This window comes from Micropterus salmoides, unplaced genomic scaffold (genome assembly GCF_014851395.1).
Source record: "Micropterus salmoides isolate LMB-PRFRI ecotype aquatic unplaced genomic scaffold, ASM1485139v1 Ms_hic_scaffold_1, whole genome shotgun sequence".
In the NCBI taxonomy this organism is placed as follows: Eukaryota; Metazoa; Chordata; class Actinopteri; order Centrarchiformes; family Centrarchidae; genus Micropterus; species Micropterus salmoides.
Window position 1 is genome coordinate 52,818,781 of NW_024040040.1, and position 16,244 is coordinate 52,835,024.

The 16,244-nt window shown below is 43.4% G+C and overlaps 1 protein-coding gene across 2 annotated transcripts in view; it reads right to left on the reverse strand.

Moving 5' to 3' along the window:
• Positions 1-2,148: 2,148 nt before the first annotated feature.
• The window catches only part of LOC119913442 (protein NLRC3-like), a 36,255-nt gene continuing 22,159 nt past the window's right edge, over positions 2,149-16,244 (reverse strand). Inside the window, exons 5-8 of one of the 2 annotated variants that reach the window (XM_038732871.1) lie at positions 13,119-13,295; positions 7,674-7,850; positions 6,784-6,957; positions 2,149-2,350 (exon numbers count right to left, since the gene is read on the reverse strand). In XM_038732871.1, coding sequence (XP_038588799.1) covers positions 2,164-2,350; positions 6,784-6,957; positions 7,674-7,850; positions 13,119-13,295 — 715 coding nt within the window. In that variant the 3' untranslated portion in view covers positions 2,149-2,163. Of the gene's footprint in view, positions 2,351-6,783; positions 6,958-7,673; positions 7,851-12,922; positions 12,993-13,118; positions 13,296-16,244 lie in introns of those variants that run through there. The other variant, XM_038732880.1, reaches the window with a different exon arrangement.

Consider the following 16,244-nt stretch of genomic DNA (forward strand, 5'->3'; position numbering starts at 1 on the left):
GACTCTCCAGAAAACCACACAGCAGCTTCACTCCTGAATCCTGCAGGTTGTTGTCACTCAGCTCCAGCTCTCTCAGATGGGAGGGGTTGGACTTCAGAGCTGAGGCCAGAGAAGCACAGCTGATCTCTGACAAACTGCAGCCCCTCAATCTGAATAAAGAATAAATGATGGAGAAAATAAAATAAAATAAAATAATAAAAAATTTATTATCCAACCACATATGTTCAGGTTTTATCTGAAACAACCTGTGTGTCAGAGTGAAATGCGAGGCCAGGGAAGAATGCACGTCAGACATAATCTTTCCCTTACTCACCTACCTGAGTTAGGGAGACAGAAAAAGGCCCATCTCTCAATGGGGCTTTTCTAGTCAACACATGACATGCATCTTAAGCTGTCTGTGTCAGTGTAGCAATGTGGAAGTGCTTATGTGCTAAATTGGCAAATTGAGACACGTGGAGAGGGAACTGTGACTGTGGGGTGACTAATTAACATGTATTACCACTGAAGGACAGCTTGTGCTTCACTGTAGTACAGTAGGCCATGATTCCTAAGTTGACCAGCTCTGCAGAAGAGTTTGAAGTGTATGTGGGCTACACGCACTCCACTCGATCTGGAAGGCGAAAGCTGGTAAGGTGGCTGACACAGTCTGAATGTAGATGACTGTGGTTGAGAGAGCCACCATGGAAAGCTACTACTTTTAATTGTCTCGCCTGGCTTTGCGCTTATATTAGTGACTTTTTGTGTTGTTTGTGTATTGCCACCTTAGCTTTTAGTCTTATACAACCTGGTGCAGATAAAACCCGATCGCTTTCTGAAGCCTTGTTTGGGGACTAGTCAGACGTTCTTAGCTAGGTCCATCTGTTTGTTTGCCTGGTTGCTACTGGTGGCTGGCCTTTGAAACAGCTGATCACCATTATGGCTATGCATAGACATTGCCTGCCAGCATACTCATTGTTGCAAGAGGACATCAGACAGCTGAAGTGTGATCTAATGAACAAGTTTCAGCTAAGCCAAACATCGCTTTCCACTGGGCTCCTCCTGCTGCGGCAACAGTGGAGCTAGTCTGTCCACCCAGTGCTTAGTCTCTGCCACTGCACACATTTTACTGTAGTAGTAAACCGAAAAAACAAGGGAGAACATATTTTTTAAGACAAGACAATAGTCCCTTAAACTATTAGATTTTTATGATTTAATCACTATTTCTTAACTGAAAAAATGTGACCATTCCCTAATCACTAACAGTAAGGATCTAATCCTTTCAACATGTGTCTCTGCTCTTGGCAATGACATGTGGACTGTCCTTGAGACTGAACCCAAGTCCCAAGCAAAGGTTGTGCTAAACGCTCTACTAAACTGCTCTCATCCGAAATCTGAATCTCAGCTGACCACTTAATTCCAAGCAATGGTAGGAGTGCCACGCTCTCCAGTGTCACCACAACTTTCACATCAGATCCCAGCACAGAAGTAAAACAAATGGTTTCTGACCTCAGAGTCTCCAGTCTGCAGTGTGGACTCTCCAGAAAATCACACAGCAGCTTCACTCCTGAATCCTGCAGTATCTTGTTTTCACTCAGCTGCAGCTCTCTCAGATGGGAGGGGTTGGACTTCAGAGCTGAGGCCAGAGAAGCACAGCTGATCTCTGACAAACTGCACCAACTTAATCTGAATGACGAATAATTGATGGAGATAAAAACACATTATAATCAGATGTGTTCAGGTTTTAAATGTGGAGTTCAACATTATTATGTCCTAATCAATGAGCTTTTCCCTAAAATGAGTAGAGGGACTTTGTCATTGTGTTATTGTGGATCATCATAATGTCAGCCTTCTACAGACATCATCCAATGTCAGCACAACATTCATACACCTATTCATGTCAACACAGATCAATAACATGCTGCTGATCTCAGGCCAGTCTGGACTTAGAGGTGAAAAACTATATTGGTCCTTTAAACAGCTGCATTTGGAAATTTAACAAAAAATTATAAACATACATTTATTTTAACAACTAACAACAGACATTTTCTACAGTGTCTTTAAGAAACAAAGGCCTTTTCTAAATGCAGAATAAATGTAATTAAAAAAATATATAATAAAAAATATGCACAAAAAGACATGTACAAGTAACTTCAAATTGTTAATTAAACATATAGTAACAGAGAGTCAGTGAACTGACCTCAGAGTCTCCAGTCTACAGTGTGGACTCTCCAGAAAACCACATAGCAGCTTCACTCCTGAAACCTGCAGGTTGTTGTCACTCAGCTCCAGCTCTCTCAGATGGGAGGGGTTGGACTTCAGAGCTGAGGCCAGAGAAGCACAGCTGATCTCTGACAAACTGCAGCCCCTCAATCTGAATAAAGAGTAAATTATGTAACTTTAGAAGACAACGTTCGCTTGAAATCATTCAGTGTTTTATAATCTGTTCAGAGCTGAAGATGGTTTAGAATGTAGAAGTTTAGAAAATGGAAACTTCAAACACCTGAACCCAACAGGATGCAGGTTCAAACTGTAAAAAATAAAAAGGTCAAAAGAGATCTCACTAACATTACTTATTATTAATTGTTAAAAAAAACAATTCCCCCCTATCACCTCTTGCGGGGTCATCCTCAAGCTTTGGTCCTCTACCAGAGGCCTGGGAGTTTGAGGGTTCTGCTCAGTATCTTATCTGTTCCTAGGACTGCACTCTTCTGGACAGAGACCTCTGATGTTTTACCTGGAATCTGCTGAAGCCACTCTCCCAGTTCCTGATGTGGTAGACCCCAGCCTCTATTGATCTTGTACTGAGTGCCTGTTCTTGCGCCGCCATAATTAGTGCTCAATGTTAAACTTTTTTGCAACTGGCCCCGCCGGGCCAGTGGGTTTGAAACTTACTTTCCCAAAGACAATTTTTACTGTCCCTCCTTCCAAAAGTTATTTATCAGTAATACAAAAAACCCAAATACTTATAAGTAATGTTATAATGTTAACCATGCATCGGTTATTAAATACATCCTGGATATAAAAACACAGTCAAAATTATAAAAAATAAAAAGGTTAACAAAACAATTTACTTTTAAAACAAAACACACTAAGACTCAAACATGACGTGCCCTCTCTCTTGCTCACAGCCATTTAATAAAAAATGTACACAGAGCAGCACATACAAGTCGCCTCTATCCTGACTGACAGGACGCCATGGTAGCGACCTGTCAGTCACAAGGTAGTCCCGTCCAAAAGCATACGCTGTATTGTCGTCCAATTCCCCCTAAATAGGACCATAATTTACTAAATGAACATCATGCAGTGTTAAAGAATGCTTCAAACTAGCGACTGAGACACTAAACCCTAAATTGTTTACATTCTACCATTATTTCTAATGGAACCAGTCTTCCTGTTGCAACATGTGGACTCGCCCCCTGCTAGCTGTTATTGAGAATGCAGGTGTAAGTTCCGTCTGCAAGGTTTCACTTTCGACCCAGAGGTCGCTGCATGATTGAGATTAGAGAAACAACATTTGACAAGCACTCATCACGTAACTACAGATCTGGATTGGACATTGGTGCGCACCATGAGCTGCAAAACAACTGCAGGATGTAGAGTTTTTTAATTTATTTATTTTTAAATACTAATGTTTTTGCACTGGCCCGACGTTACATTTTACTGGCCCCGGGCCATCGGGCCGCCGTTATTGTCGAGCCCTGCAGCCACTTCTTCTATTTGTCTGTAGTACATGCCGTGCAGCGTCTTATCCCTCCATGAAGGTTCTTCATCTTCCTTGTCCCCACCCTTGGGTTTCTGCTGCCTGAGGTATTCACTAAGCCCTTCATCTTTGGGGGCCATCCTGATGTCGTCTTGGATCTTTGTCGTTTCATCCTGGACAGTGGTCTTGACACTCACTAGCCCTCGGCCTCCCACGCTACGCTTGGTGTACAGTCTCAGGGTGCTGGATTTGGGGTGAAACCCTCCATGCATAGTGAGGAGCTTTCTTGTCTTGATGTCAGTAGCCTCTATCTTCTCCTTTGGCCAGTTTACTATACCAGCGGGGTATCTAATGACAGGCATGTGTTGTTTTTCCCCCATTCAGCTGACTTTTCAGGACCTGCCTTACTCTCTGTAGGTATTTGGCTGTGGCGGACTTCCTTGCTGCCTCCTCCTGGTTTCTATAAGCCTGCTGCACCCCATGGTATTTGCAGCCTGAACATCTGCAATGTGGCCTTCTAGTAGTTCAATCCTCTCGGTTCTGATCATCTTCACTCTTTTTGATACCGTGTGACCACACTCCAGTCCAAACGACATTCCAATGTCGTTGCTGTAGATCCTGGTAGTGTGGATCAGTGATCATTTCTGGCATACAGCTTGATGTCATCCATGTAGAGGAGGTTGATGGTTGTTCCACTTCGGAACCAGTATCTGTAGCCAGTCTTTGTGATGATCTGGCTGAGGGGTTTCAGGTCAATGCAGAACAGCAGCGGGGATAGTGCATCACCTTGATATATGCTGCACTTGATGGCGACTTGTGCAATTGGCTTTGAATTGGCTTGCAGACTTGTTTTCCACAGCCCCATTGAGTTCTTGATGAAGGCTATTAGTGTCCTGTTGATCTTGTACATTTCCAAGCATTCCAGTATTCATGTATGTGGCATTGAGTTGTAGGCTTTCTTGTAGTCAATCCAGGCGGTGCACAGATTGGTCTGCCTGGTCTTGCAGTCTCGAGTGACTGCTCTGTCAACTAGTAGCTGGTGCTTGGCTCCCTCCCATTCCGGGCCCCCAGAGGCAGGTTATTGGCCGGCAGTTGGATGGGATTGTTCCCTTCTGGGGGTCCTTCATGATCAGGACTGTCCGTCCTTGGGTTAACCATTCTGGGTGGGTCCTATCCATCAGCAGTTGGTTCATTTGTGCTGCTAGGCATTCATGGAGTGCAGTTAGTTACTTCAACCAGTAGGTTTGGATCATGTCAGGGCCTGGTGCTGTCCAGCATATATATATACATATAAAATAAATGAAAAAGCCTAGAAATAAGTGCACTGTCTCTTGAGGAAGGAAAGAGAAGGTACTTGAACCCCTTTTCATGTCTATGTGTGCACGTGCCTGGCTACGGCTTAGGCTTGATTTACTGTGGAGAGGAACCATCTGGCTTACTATACTGCAAGTGCACAGTGTAAAAGCCAGCATCCATGATGATATGGGGGTGCATTAGTGCACATAGCATGGGTAACCTGCACACTTGTTGAGGCACCATTGATGCTGATGATATATAGGCTACAGGTTTCGGAGTAACACTTGCTGCCAAGTTGACTTCCTTTTTTATATAGTGCAAAATCAAAGTCACTGAACCTTCCACCCATCACTACTTCTCAGGGCTCCGAGATTGAGACTGTGTCTCAATACAAATATCTCGGTATCTTAATTGATGATTCTCTCACTGTTAAACCTCACATTCAGCAGTTGGCAAAAAAACTGAAGCTGAAACTAGGTTTTTATTTTAAAAACAAGTTGTGTTTTTCCTTTGAGGCCAAAAGGAGACTTGTGGCTGCCACTTTTATGTCAGTGCTGGACGATGGCAAAGTTGTATACATGCATGCATCCTTTCAAAGCTTGAAACTGTTGGATACTGTTTACCACGGAGCTCTGAGGTTTATCACAAACTTTAGAGCCCTTACTCATCATTGCTCCTTGTATGAGCGGCTTGGTTGGTCTGCATTGTCCACCCGTAGACTTAATCATTGGCACATTCTTATTTACAAGGCTATTCTTGGTCTGTTTCCCCCAAACCTACATCAAAAAGAAAGGCACAGGAAGATATTGTCTTCGTTCTGAGGACTTATTACTACTGTCCGTCCCTCAAGTCTGAACTGAATTGGGAAAAAGGGCGTAAGTATGCGGCGCCCTGCACTTGGTATCAGCTGCAAAATGTCCTAAATCTACAGGAGCCGGTTTCACTTTTAAAGTTCTTTTAAAGGCTGTACACACTGGCTGTAAATGTTATGAATTATTACTCGGATGATCCTTGTTGTTTACCACTTGTGGTAAATATATATGAAATTTTGATATTTTATGACCTTGTAACTCACCATTTATTCCCATCATAAACTGTTATATGTTTTACGTTTATGTTATATGTTTTGATGTCTGCAACCTTGTTAATTGTGCTGCTGCCTGTCTTGGCCAGGACACTCTCGGAAAAGAGATTTTTAATCTCAATGAGTTTTCTTTCTGGTTAAATAAAGATAAAAGAAAAAAGAAAAAGCGCCAGCTAAATGTAATGTAATGTAAAAAGAAGAGCTGATGTGGCAGAGCAGGAAACTGGCATAAAATTCAAAATGGACATCATTTTTCAACATTTTATAAGTTGTCTGTGCTATTTTCAATTAAATATGGGGTTTCAATGTTTTGCACGACTTCACATTTTATTTCTATTTTCATTTTAAAACAATCTTCAAATAAGTTTTATACAATTCAGTATACGCATCCTATACCTTCATGAAATAAATTATGAATAAATGAATAAAAAAAGTAAAGAATACTCTAAATATGTGTTATTGTCTGAAAGTGGAAATTGAGATTATTGTATTTATGTATTTTACTGAAAAATATGATCTAGAATAAACAATTAAAATAAGGTTTCAGAATGAGGTTCAAAGTGAATTATCCAGTGTAGATTTGAGCTCAACGTTGCTCTGCCACAGGACTTAAGATACTCAGCATGGATCAGTATATTATCAGCCTTATGTCTGCAGTTTAGTGTCACCACAACTTTGACATCATATTAATCTCAGTACAAAAAGAAAAAAAATGGTGTCTGACCTCAGAGTTTCCAGTCTGCAGTGTGGACTTTCCAGAAAACCACACAGCAGCTTCACTCCTGAATCCTGCAGGTAGTTGTCACTCAGGTCCAGCTCTCTCAGATGGGACGGGTTGGACTTCAGAGCTGAGGCCAGAGAAGCACAGCTGATCTCTGACAACTTGCAGCCCCTCAATCTGAATAAAGAATAAATGATAGAGATATAAATCCATTTCTAATCCAATCAGCTTTTCCCTAAAATGAGTTGAGGGACTTTGTCATTGTGTTATTGTGGATCATCATAATGTCAGTCTTCTACAGACATCATCCAAATGTCCACCTATTCATGTCAACACAGATCAATAACATGCTGCTGATCTCAGGCCAGTCTGGAGTTTAAGGAATTAGGAATTAGAGGAGGAAAACTATATTGGTCCTTTAAAGAGCTGCATTTGGGAATATGGTGTGATCTCTGAGTTCCTGTTTGTTTGTGTGTTGTTTGCTCGTGCGTGTGTGTGTGTGTGTGTTCTGAAGGATCAATATCAATGATCAGAGATTATCTGTGAACACATTGAAATCAACAGAAACTTCAGCAAGAAACTATTAATTTAAAACAAATATTAGTTCAGAGGGTCTTCTGTATACAGATGTGGCCATTTACCAAAAATTATAAATACTCATTAACTTTAACAACAGCGGATATTTTCTACAGTTTATTTAAGAAACACAAGTCTTTGTGACTGCAGAATTTAGTACAAATTTAGTTATATTTAGTTATAAATTTAGTACAAGAAACGTGAAAATATGAACAAAAGGACATTTATGGATGGAGGAAGTTATGTATAAACAGAAATTAGGTTCAATTGTTAATTAAACTTGTCAGATCTAGAATAGTAACAGTCGGTGAACTGACCCTAGAGTCTCCAGTCTACAGTGTGGATTCTCCAGAAAAACCCACAGCAGCTTCACTCCTGAATCCTGCAGCATCTTGTTTCCTGTCAGGTCCAGCTCTCTCAGATGGGAGGGGTTGGACTTCAGAGCTGAGGCCAGAGAAGCACAGCTGATCTCTGACAAACTGCACCAACTCAATCTGAATAAAGAATAAATGGAGAAACAAATCCATTTCTAATCCAATCAGATGTGTTCAGATTTTAAATGTGGAGCTCAACATTACTATGTCCTAATAATAATAAATAATAATAATAATAATAATAATAATCTTTATTCGTAGAGCACTTTTCAAAAACAAGTTACAAAGTGCTAATCAATGAGCTTTTCCCTAAAATGATTAAAGTGACTTTGTCATTGTGTTATTGTGGATCATCATAATGTCAGACTTCAACAGACATCATCCAAATGTCAGCACAACATTCATATTACAATAGTGATGCATGCAGAGGCAGCTGCCAGTAGCTACTTCAAACTTCACAAAATATTGTTTTAATTTGTTATTCTTCTTTGCTTTTATTACCAAAGCATTTTTTCATGTGCAGGGATCGGAGTCGGTGCAGTGGACCTCTTGACGATCAAATATCTCCACGAGCGGCGCAATCATCACAGGAAGAGGGGGAAGGGATCTAAGGCTATACCACTACACAGTTTACTTCTGGTGCAAAAATGCTGTAGTGATTTGACTAATCATCCTCCCAGATGCTCCAACAAAAAAATTGGTACCCTTCCATTTACTGCACCCCAGAACAAGCAACGGGACATCAGAGACTGCTGTGCTCACATCTTTACAGAGACCTGATTCCACCACAATGTCTGGAAAGACTGCGGAAAGGGTGGGGTGGGGCGTTATGGAGCACAGAAGAGAGTTGACGTGTCCCCTTACTGCTCTGAGATAATATGACAAAATATACTCATTCATGCCAGGATGTCAAACAATCAGCAAAAGCAAGAGACGGGTAGGACAGGCCACACAGCAGTAAACCTCTTGAAACGGCCACTGCAACAATAATGAACACTGACACTGCTAACACCCTCAATGCGCCGCTGCTACACTCCAAAATACTGTCTATGAGACTAGAATTAAAGAGCTCAATCAAACAACTTTACATTACACCAGAGGTCACCAACCCATCGATCGCGATCGACATGTCGATCTTTGAGACTTTTCCTGTAGATCGTGAAAATATTAAAATAATTACACAATCATTTAAATGCCCGATTAAAGTTCGGTTTTGCAAGGAGCCTCTCTCTTGAGCCAGCTGTAGTTTCTTTACAGTAGCAAGAAAGTGACCAATAAAATGAAAGTACAATTGAATTGACCAATGAATTAAGAGAAGTCGTCCTCGTCCTTTTTTACGTTAGTTAAAGACAAGTGTATATGTATGTTATGCCGGCAAACACAAGCACTGACTAAAAGAGGAAATCTGGAGCGGCACCACAATGCTAACCACCCGACCTTTAGGGACAGCTATCCGCCGAAGAGCGCCATCCATGCTAAAAAAGTGGCGGTGCTAAAGTTGGAGTTGAAAGCCCAGCAGTCGCTCTTCACTAAACCTGCTGTTCGACATAAGGCTGCCACAGAAGCATCATTTCGTGTAAGTCACCTTTTGGCCAAACATAAGAAGCCTTTTACAGACGGCGAGTTAATCAAGGAGGCTATGGCTATTACTGCCGACACAGTTTGCAACGACTTCAAAAACAAAGATGACATCAAAACAGCACTCAGCAGTGTCCCGCTTGGCCCTGCTACAGTGACAAGAAGGGTGGAATCATTGTCGGAGGACGTGGATCAACAGGTGTTAAGGGTCCTGTCACTTTGTGAATATTTCTCACTGCAGTTGGATGAATCCCTGGATGTAATGGACACAGCTCAGCTTGTTGTATTTGTCAGAATGGTTTTCCAGGATTCTACAACAAAGGAGGACTTTCTCACTCTTCTGCACTTGAAGGACAGAACAAGGGGTGAGGATATTTTTAAGGAATTTAAAAAATACATTGCATAATCATAATATTAATAATTGCATTCCAATTCATAAACTTGTGGCAATCATTACTGATGGAGCTCCAGCAATGCGCGGTGTGCGCTCTGGTTTTATAGCACTGTGCCGCAATGATCCTGCTTTTCCAGACTTTGTGAATTATCACTGCGTAATTCATCAGCAGGCCTTGGTTGGGAAAGTCGTGGACTTCTCTCACGTCATGACACTGGTGGTCAAACTGATTAACTCGATTCGAGCAAAAGCTCTCCAACATCGTTTATTCAAGGCGTTATTGGATGAGCTCGATGACGCTTACGGAGACCTGATTCTCCACGCTAATGTCTGGTGGCTGAGTCACGGCAAAGTGCTACAGAGATTTGTTGACTTGCTGCCAGAGATAAAGACTTTTCTGTCAACGAGGAATGAGGAGCACAAAGAACTGTCAGATGACGCGTGGCTACTTGACCTCGGATTTCTGACGGACTTAACGGCAAAACTGAATGCACTGAACACTGAACCCTACTGATCACAGCACTTTAATTGGGAAGCTAGAAATCGCCGTTAGCATACTATCTGTGCAAGTAAAGTGTCTAGATGACAAGTGTGAAGACCTAAAGGGCAGATCCAGAAGCAACAACATATACAGAAGGACTGGAGGGACCCCATGCCACTGATTTTGTCACCCAGCTGCTCCAGGGCCTGTTCTGCCTCTTCGTAATTGTGCCCACTGGACCCTACGAGACAAGCCAGAGAAGCCCAAGAAGCCCTTTAAGTCCCACCGGTAAGATGTATTCCTTTTAGGGCTGTCCCCAACTAAAGACTTACATAGTCGAATCAGAATTGTCAAGTCTTGCCTATAGTTGACTGCTTCACTAGTCTTGTGCAGAGTTTTGCTTTTGCACATCGCAGTTCCTCGCAGGTTTATTTCAAATAGCCTACTATTTCAACTAGCAAGAACCACAATCAATGGATACAGTTAAATGATTTATTGATGATGGAAACAGAATGATGTACGAGGCCTGCAGTTGCTAAATAGACATTTGAAAGCGTTGTGGGGAAGCTATGAAAGGGAAATCCGCAGTAGCACCTGGTCCGTACTCTGAATTCTTATCTGAATTTGCAGAGTTTTTGTCAACTTTAGTCCTTAAAACGGACAAAGTTATTATTGTAGGGGATTTTAATATTCATGTGGACGTTGAGAATGACAGCTTTAGTACTGTGTTTATCTCTCTCTTAGATTCCATTGGCTTCTCTCAGAATGTTCATGAACCGACTCACTGTTTTAACCACACCATCGACCTTGTTTTGTTGTATGGTATTGAAACTGAACATTTTGTGGTGTTCCTACAGAATCTCTCTTTGTCCGACCACTGTTTGATAACTTTTGAGTTTGTATTGTTGAACTAGCCTGTTCACGGTGGGCATGCCATACTGACACGATAGTGTTGAAAAGTTTGTTGTATTGTCTGTTCTGTAAACATTTACATTTATTCATTTAGCAGACGCATTTATTCATTTAGCAGACGCTTTTACCCAAAGCTATACATGTCACAGGTCGCACGCCTCTAGAGCAACTAGGGGTTAAGTGTCTTGCTCAGGGACACAAAGGTAGATGGGTCACAGTGGGGAATTGAACCCATGTGTCTTATCCATTGCGCCATCACCACCCCACAGGGTGCCCAGTACAGGATTCTTTCATCTTCAACAGTTTTCTAAAGAGTGGCTATAGTCCATTTCGAAATCGTTTATAAAGACTTTTTGACGTGGGACCTCGCTGGAGTGGGGCAACGCTGTGATCAGCTGTTCTTGTGAAACGGAGGATACTCAGGTGAGATGGAGTTAAGCTAGACTCACCCACTTCCTGGCCGGCTTTACAATTGTGGAAAACGGGGTCGGAGACGGAAGAGAAGTGTCTTCCTGTGCAGGGTCTGCTGCCGTGGAAACGAAGATCACACTTGACTTCATCTTTATTGAGCTTTGCATTCAGGTCTTTCTTTTGATATCCAAGCTATGTCTCTCTGTGTTTACACAGAAGCTCAAACTCTCTGCAGTCGGTTTTTATCTGCTATCATCAGATCTCCAACAACCTCATTCATATCCCTCACACACTCTACAGCATCATCAGTACTGACATTATCTCCACTGACTTATGGACCACAATGCGAGTCTGTGGAAGTTGAAAAACTGTCCTGTCAAACATGTAATTTCTCTACTTTTTGTTACTCGGCCATTTGGAAAGAAAGAACATTTCTGATTTCTCACTGGCTCAGCATATATGCCCCACTGATTGCTGACGATCAGCTCCAGCTGCGGGATTCACGCAGCGCCAGGCTGCCAACAAGCGCCCAAGCCAGAGAGAAGGAACAGAACCACCTGAAGGGGGCACTTACAGCCTGTGGATACCCTAAATGGACCTTTGTGAAGACAGCCACAAGATCCAAGAAGAACAAAACTACAGGGGAGGAGGAAAAGAAGGTCAAACGCAACAACATTGTGATTCCATACGTGTCTGAAGTATCAGAGAAACTCAGGAGGATTTTCAACAAACATAACATCCCTGTGTTTTTTAAACCCAAGAACACACTAAGATGCTGGTACACCCCAAAGACCGCACACCCAAACACAAGAAAAGCAATCTAGTGTATGCGGTCCAATGCAGTGAGGAATGCACAGACCTGTATATTGGGGAGACTAAACAACCACTACACAAACGCATGGCTCAACACAGAAGGGCCAACTCCTCAGGTCAAGACTCTGCTGTCTACTTACATCTGAAGGACAGAGGACACTCGTTTGAGGACCACCAGGTGCACATTTTAGACAGAGAAGATGGATGGTTTGAAAGAGGTGTCAAGGAAGCATCTACACCAGGGTTGAGAAGCCGTCATTGAACAGGGGAGGGGGTCTACGCCACCACTTATCCCCCACTTACAATGCTGTCCTTTCATCACTTCCCAGGAAACTCAACAAACGTAACCTATTGGCCTCAGGTGAAGATACCAACGATGGTCGTTCAGTCTCGGCCACAGGTAGTCTTAACGACTGTAACGACTGTCGTCACAGCAACAAGGAACACTAACGAACCAGCGGTATCGATGACCCGGGATAACGACCCCACTGAGGTTAAATAGCTGAGTTTCCCTGCCAGTCAGTCAGAACTGAAGAAGTCCTTCGGATGAGGGACGAAACGTCTTCCAGTATCTTCAACCAAGTCCAGTTGCCCTTGATTTTAACCTTCGTTGGATAACTATGACCTGGATGACTGAGAATCTTCATAGACATCAGGCTCAGGACACACCCACCTGCAGGAGAGGGACAGACGCACCCACAGCAACACAAGCACAGCACACAGCACCTCAGAGACCTCACGGGTTGTAACAAACAAAAAAAAACAAAATAACTACATAAGCTAAAGGCATTGAACTGACCTTAGAGTTTCCAGTTTACAGTTTGGACTCTCTAGTCCAGCACACAGCAGCTTCACTCCTGAATCCTGCAGGTTGTAGTTTTCACTTAGGTCCAGCTCTCTCAGATGGGAGGGGTTAGACTTCAGAGCTGAGGCCATGACTTCACAGTGAGTCTTTGAGATTTGAGAGCCAGAAAGTCTGTAATGACACATATATAACAAAAAAAATGATATTGAAAGAAGAAACTTCAATGTGTTTAAATCGCAGTTTGACATTCCAGTTTCGATTAACATTTGCTCTTCACATCAGTGGTTCAACTAATGTTATCTCACTGTGTTTGAGATGAAACAATAATTCTTTGTCATTACTGCTCACTTTAATATTTGTTTTTGCTTTAATCTGGCACATTAAGGGAAGTAAGTAAGTAAGTAAGTAAACTTTATTTATATAGCACCCTTCACAGACAAGAGGGGTCACAAAGTGCTTCACAGTAAAAAATAGAATAAAATAAAATAAACAACAACAACACTTAAAATACAAAACTTTATGGCTAGTTAAAAGATCTAAGATCTAAAAAGATGTGTCTTAAGGTGTTTTCTAAAGGTTTCCACAGAATCCAAGGCTCTCAAGGCTAAAGGGAGAGCGTTCCAGAGCCTTGGAGCCACCACATAGAAAGCACGATCACCTCTTGTTTTATAACGTGTTCTGGGAACAGTTAAAAGGTCTTGGCCTGAAGACCTCAGAGAGCGACCAGAAATGTGTGCATGCAACAGATGCTGGATGTAAGAGGGAGCTTGTCCATGCAAGGCTCTATAAGTAATGGTTAAGATTTTAAAATGTACTCTAAAACCAATCGGAAGCCAATTAAGAGCCTTAAGCACAGTAGTAATGTGTGATCTCTTGTTAGTTTTAGACAAAAGCCTTGCAGCTGCATTCTGCACAACTTGCAGTCGGTCTATGGAGGATTTGTTTAGACAAGTGTACAGTACATTGCAATAATCCAGACGAGAAGAAATAAAAGCATGAACAAGCATCTCCATCTCTTCTTTAGAATCCATAGATCTAATCTTAGCGATGTTCCTGAGATGGAAAAAACAGGAACAAACCATAGATTTAACATGACTGTTAAAACACATAGATTTGTCAAAAATGACAGCCAGATTTCACACAACATTACTGTCAGAGGATGATAGAGCCCCAAGGGCTTGCCTAATTTTAGGGGTAATATTGTCTGGGGCAAAATTCAACACCTCAGTTTTGTCTGTATTTAGTTGCACAAACTTGTCTGCCATCCATTTGTTACTGGAGGCTAAGCAATTGTGCAACACAGACAGTTTGTCTAGCCTATGAGGACTAAAAGAGAAATATAATTGGATATCATCAGCATAACAATGATAAAATATGTCTTCAAAGCTACCACTAATCTTTCCAAGAAGAAGCATATACAGACTGAACAGCAGGGGGCCGAGCACAGAACCTTGGGGCACGCCACAGGACAAAGGGGCAGAGTCTGACATTCCACAGTTCCTATGGACACAGAAACTTCTGTCAGAGAGATAGGAGGGAAACCAGTTCAGAGCCGATCCAGTAATGCCCACAGTTGTTTTCAGTGCACTGCACTGAGATCCAATAGGACCAGCACAGAACATTTACCCCCATCAGCAGCCATCAAAATATCATTTGAGACCCTAAGGAGGGCAGTCTTAGTTGAATGGTTTTTACGAAAACCAGACTGAAATTTATCAAAGATATTATGGGAATCCAAAACATTATGTAGCTGGTTCGCAACAACCTTTTCTAGAATTTTCGAAAGAAAAGGCAATTTAGAAATAGGCCTATAGTTTCTAAATGAAGCTGCATCAAGATAGTTCTTTTTCAAGATAAGATAAACAGCTAAAAACAGTTGGTCACCTGGCCCAGCTGAAGATTTAAGTTTAAAATTGAAACCAAACATGGGCCAAGTAGATGTATGGATTTTAAAAGCAAAGATGTGGGTAAAATATCATCAGGGCTGTTACGGGGTGTGGTGTGTGGACAGAGAGGACCCAAATGCTGCACTCAGAGGGAAGGAGGTTTATTGGGGGAAAAAAGGGGGAGAGGGACTGGAGTGGAGGGAGAGGAGGACGTCGGGGAAGTACTGGCGCGGGGAACCAAGGAGACAGGGGGCCAGGGAGCCGGGGAACACGGGCCGAGGAAGCGAGGAGAGGCAGGGGAACAGGGAGGACGCCGAGAGGGAGGTCCGAAGGGGAGTGGGCCAGTGGATGAGCCCAGCCGAGGACGAGGGTGAGTGTACCTGGGAGGGAAACAAACAGAGAGACAAGGTTAGGGGGAGACAATGACAAGGCACAGGGTAAGTTTGAAAAAACAAGAAACAAGGAAGCCTGAACACAGGAGTGGCACCAGGTATGGAGCAACGACGATCAAGCAAGGATGGTGTGGAGAACCGGGGTTGAAATACAGGCTGGGATGAGGTTGATTACTGGCAGGTGTGGCAGGCTGACGAGGTGGATGATGGGTTGCAGGTGCAGGTAGTTGGCTGGGCTCAGGAGCAGAGGGAGAGAGCACACGGGGGAGAAAACACAGAGAGGCGGGCAGAGAACAGGAAACCAAGGGAAAAAACAGAAAAACTGATAAAAAGTAGAAAAAACCAGGACACTCACCGTCAGCCGGGCTGCCACCACAACAGGGCCCCCTCCTCAATGGACGCCTCCCGGCGGCCTTCCTATAGGACAGGGGGTTTGGCAGGTGAACACGGGGGGGAAGATGTACTGGGGTCCGGCTGATGGGGGTCCAGGGTCCAAAACCAAACTGGGAATTCAGGGAGGGCTTCAGGGCAGGGAAGGGTTAGGGGAACGGGCAGGGCGGAACTGAAAACTCAGGGCTAGACAGGGTGCCAGAGGGCGGAGCTGGGGGACCAGGGAGTTCGGGCGGACGTCCCGAGGGCGGAGCTGGGGGACCAGGGGGTTCGGGCGGACGTCCCGAGGGCGGAGCTGGGGGACCAAGGGGTTCGGGCGGACGTCCCGAGGGCGGAGCTGGGGGACCAGGGGGTTCGGGCGGACGTCCCGAGGGCGGAGCTGGGGGACCAGGGGGTTCGGGCGGACGTCCCGAGGGCGGAGCTGGGGGACCAGGGGGTTCGGGCGGACGTCC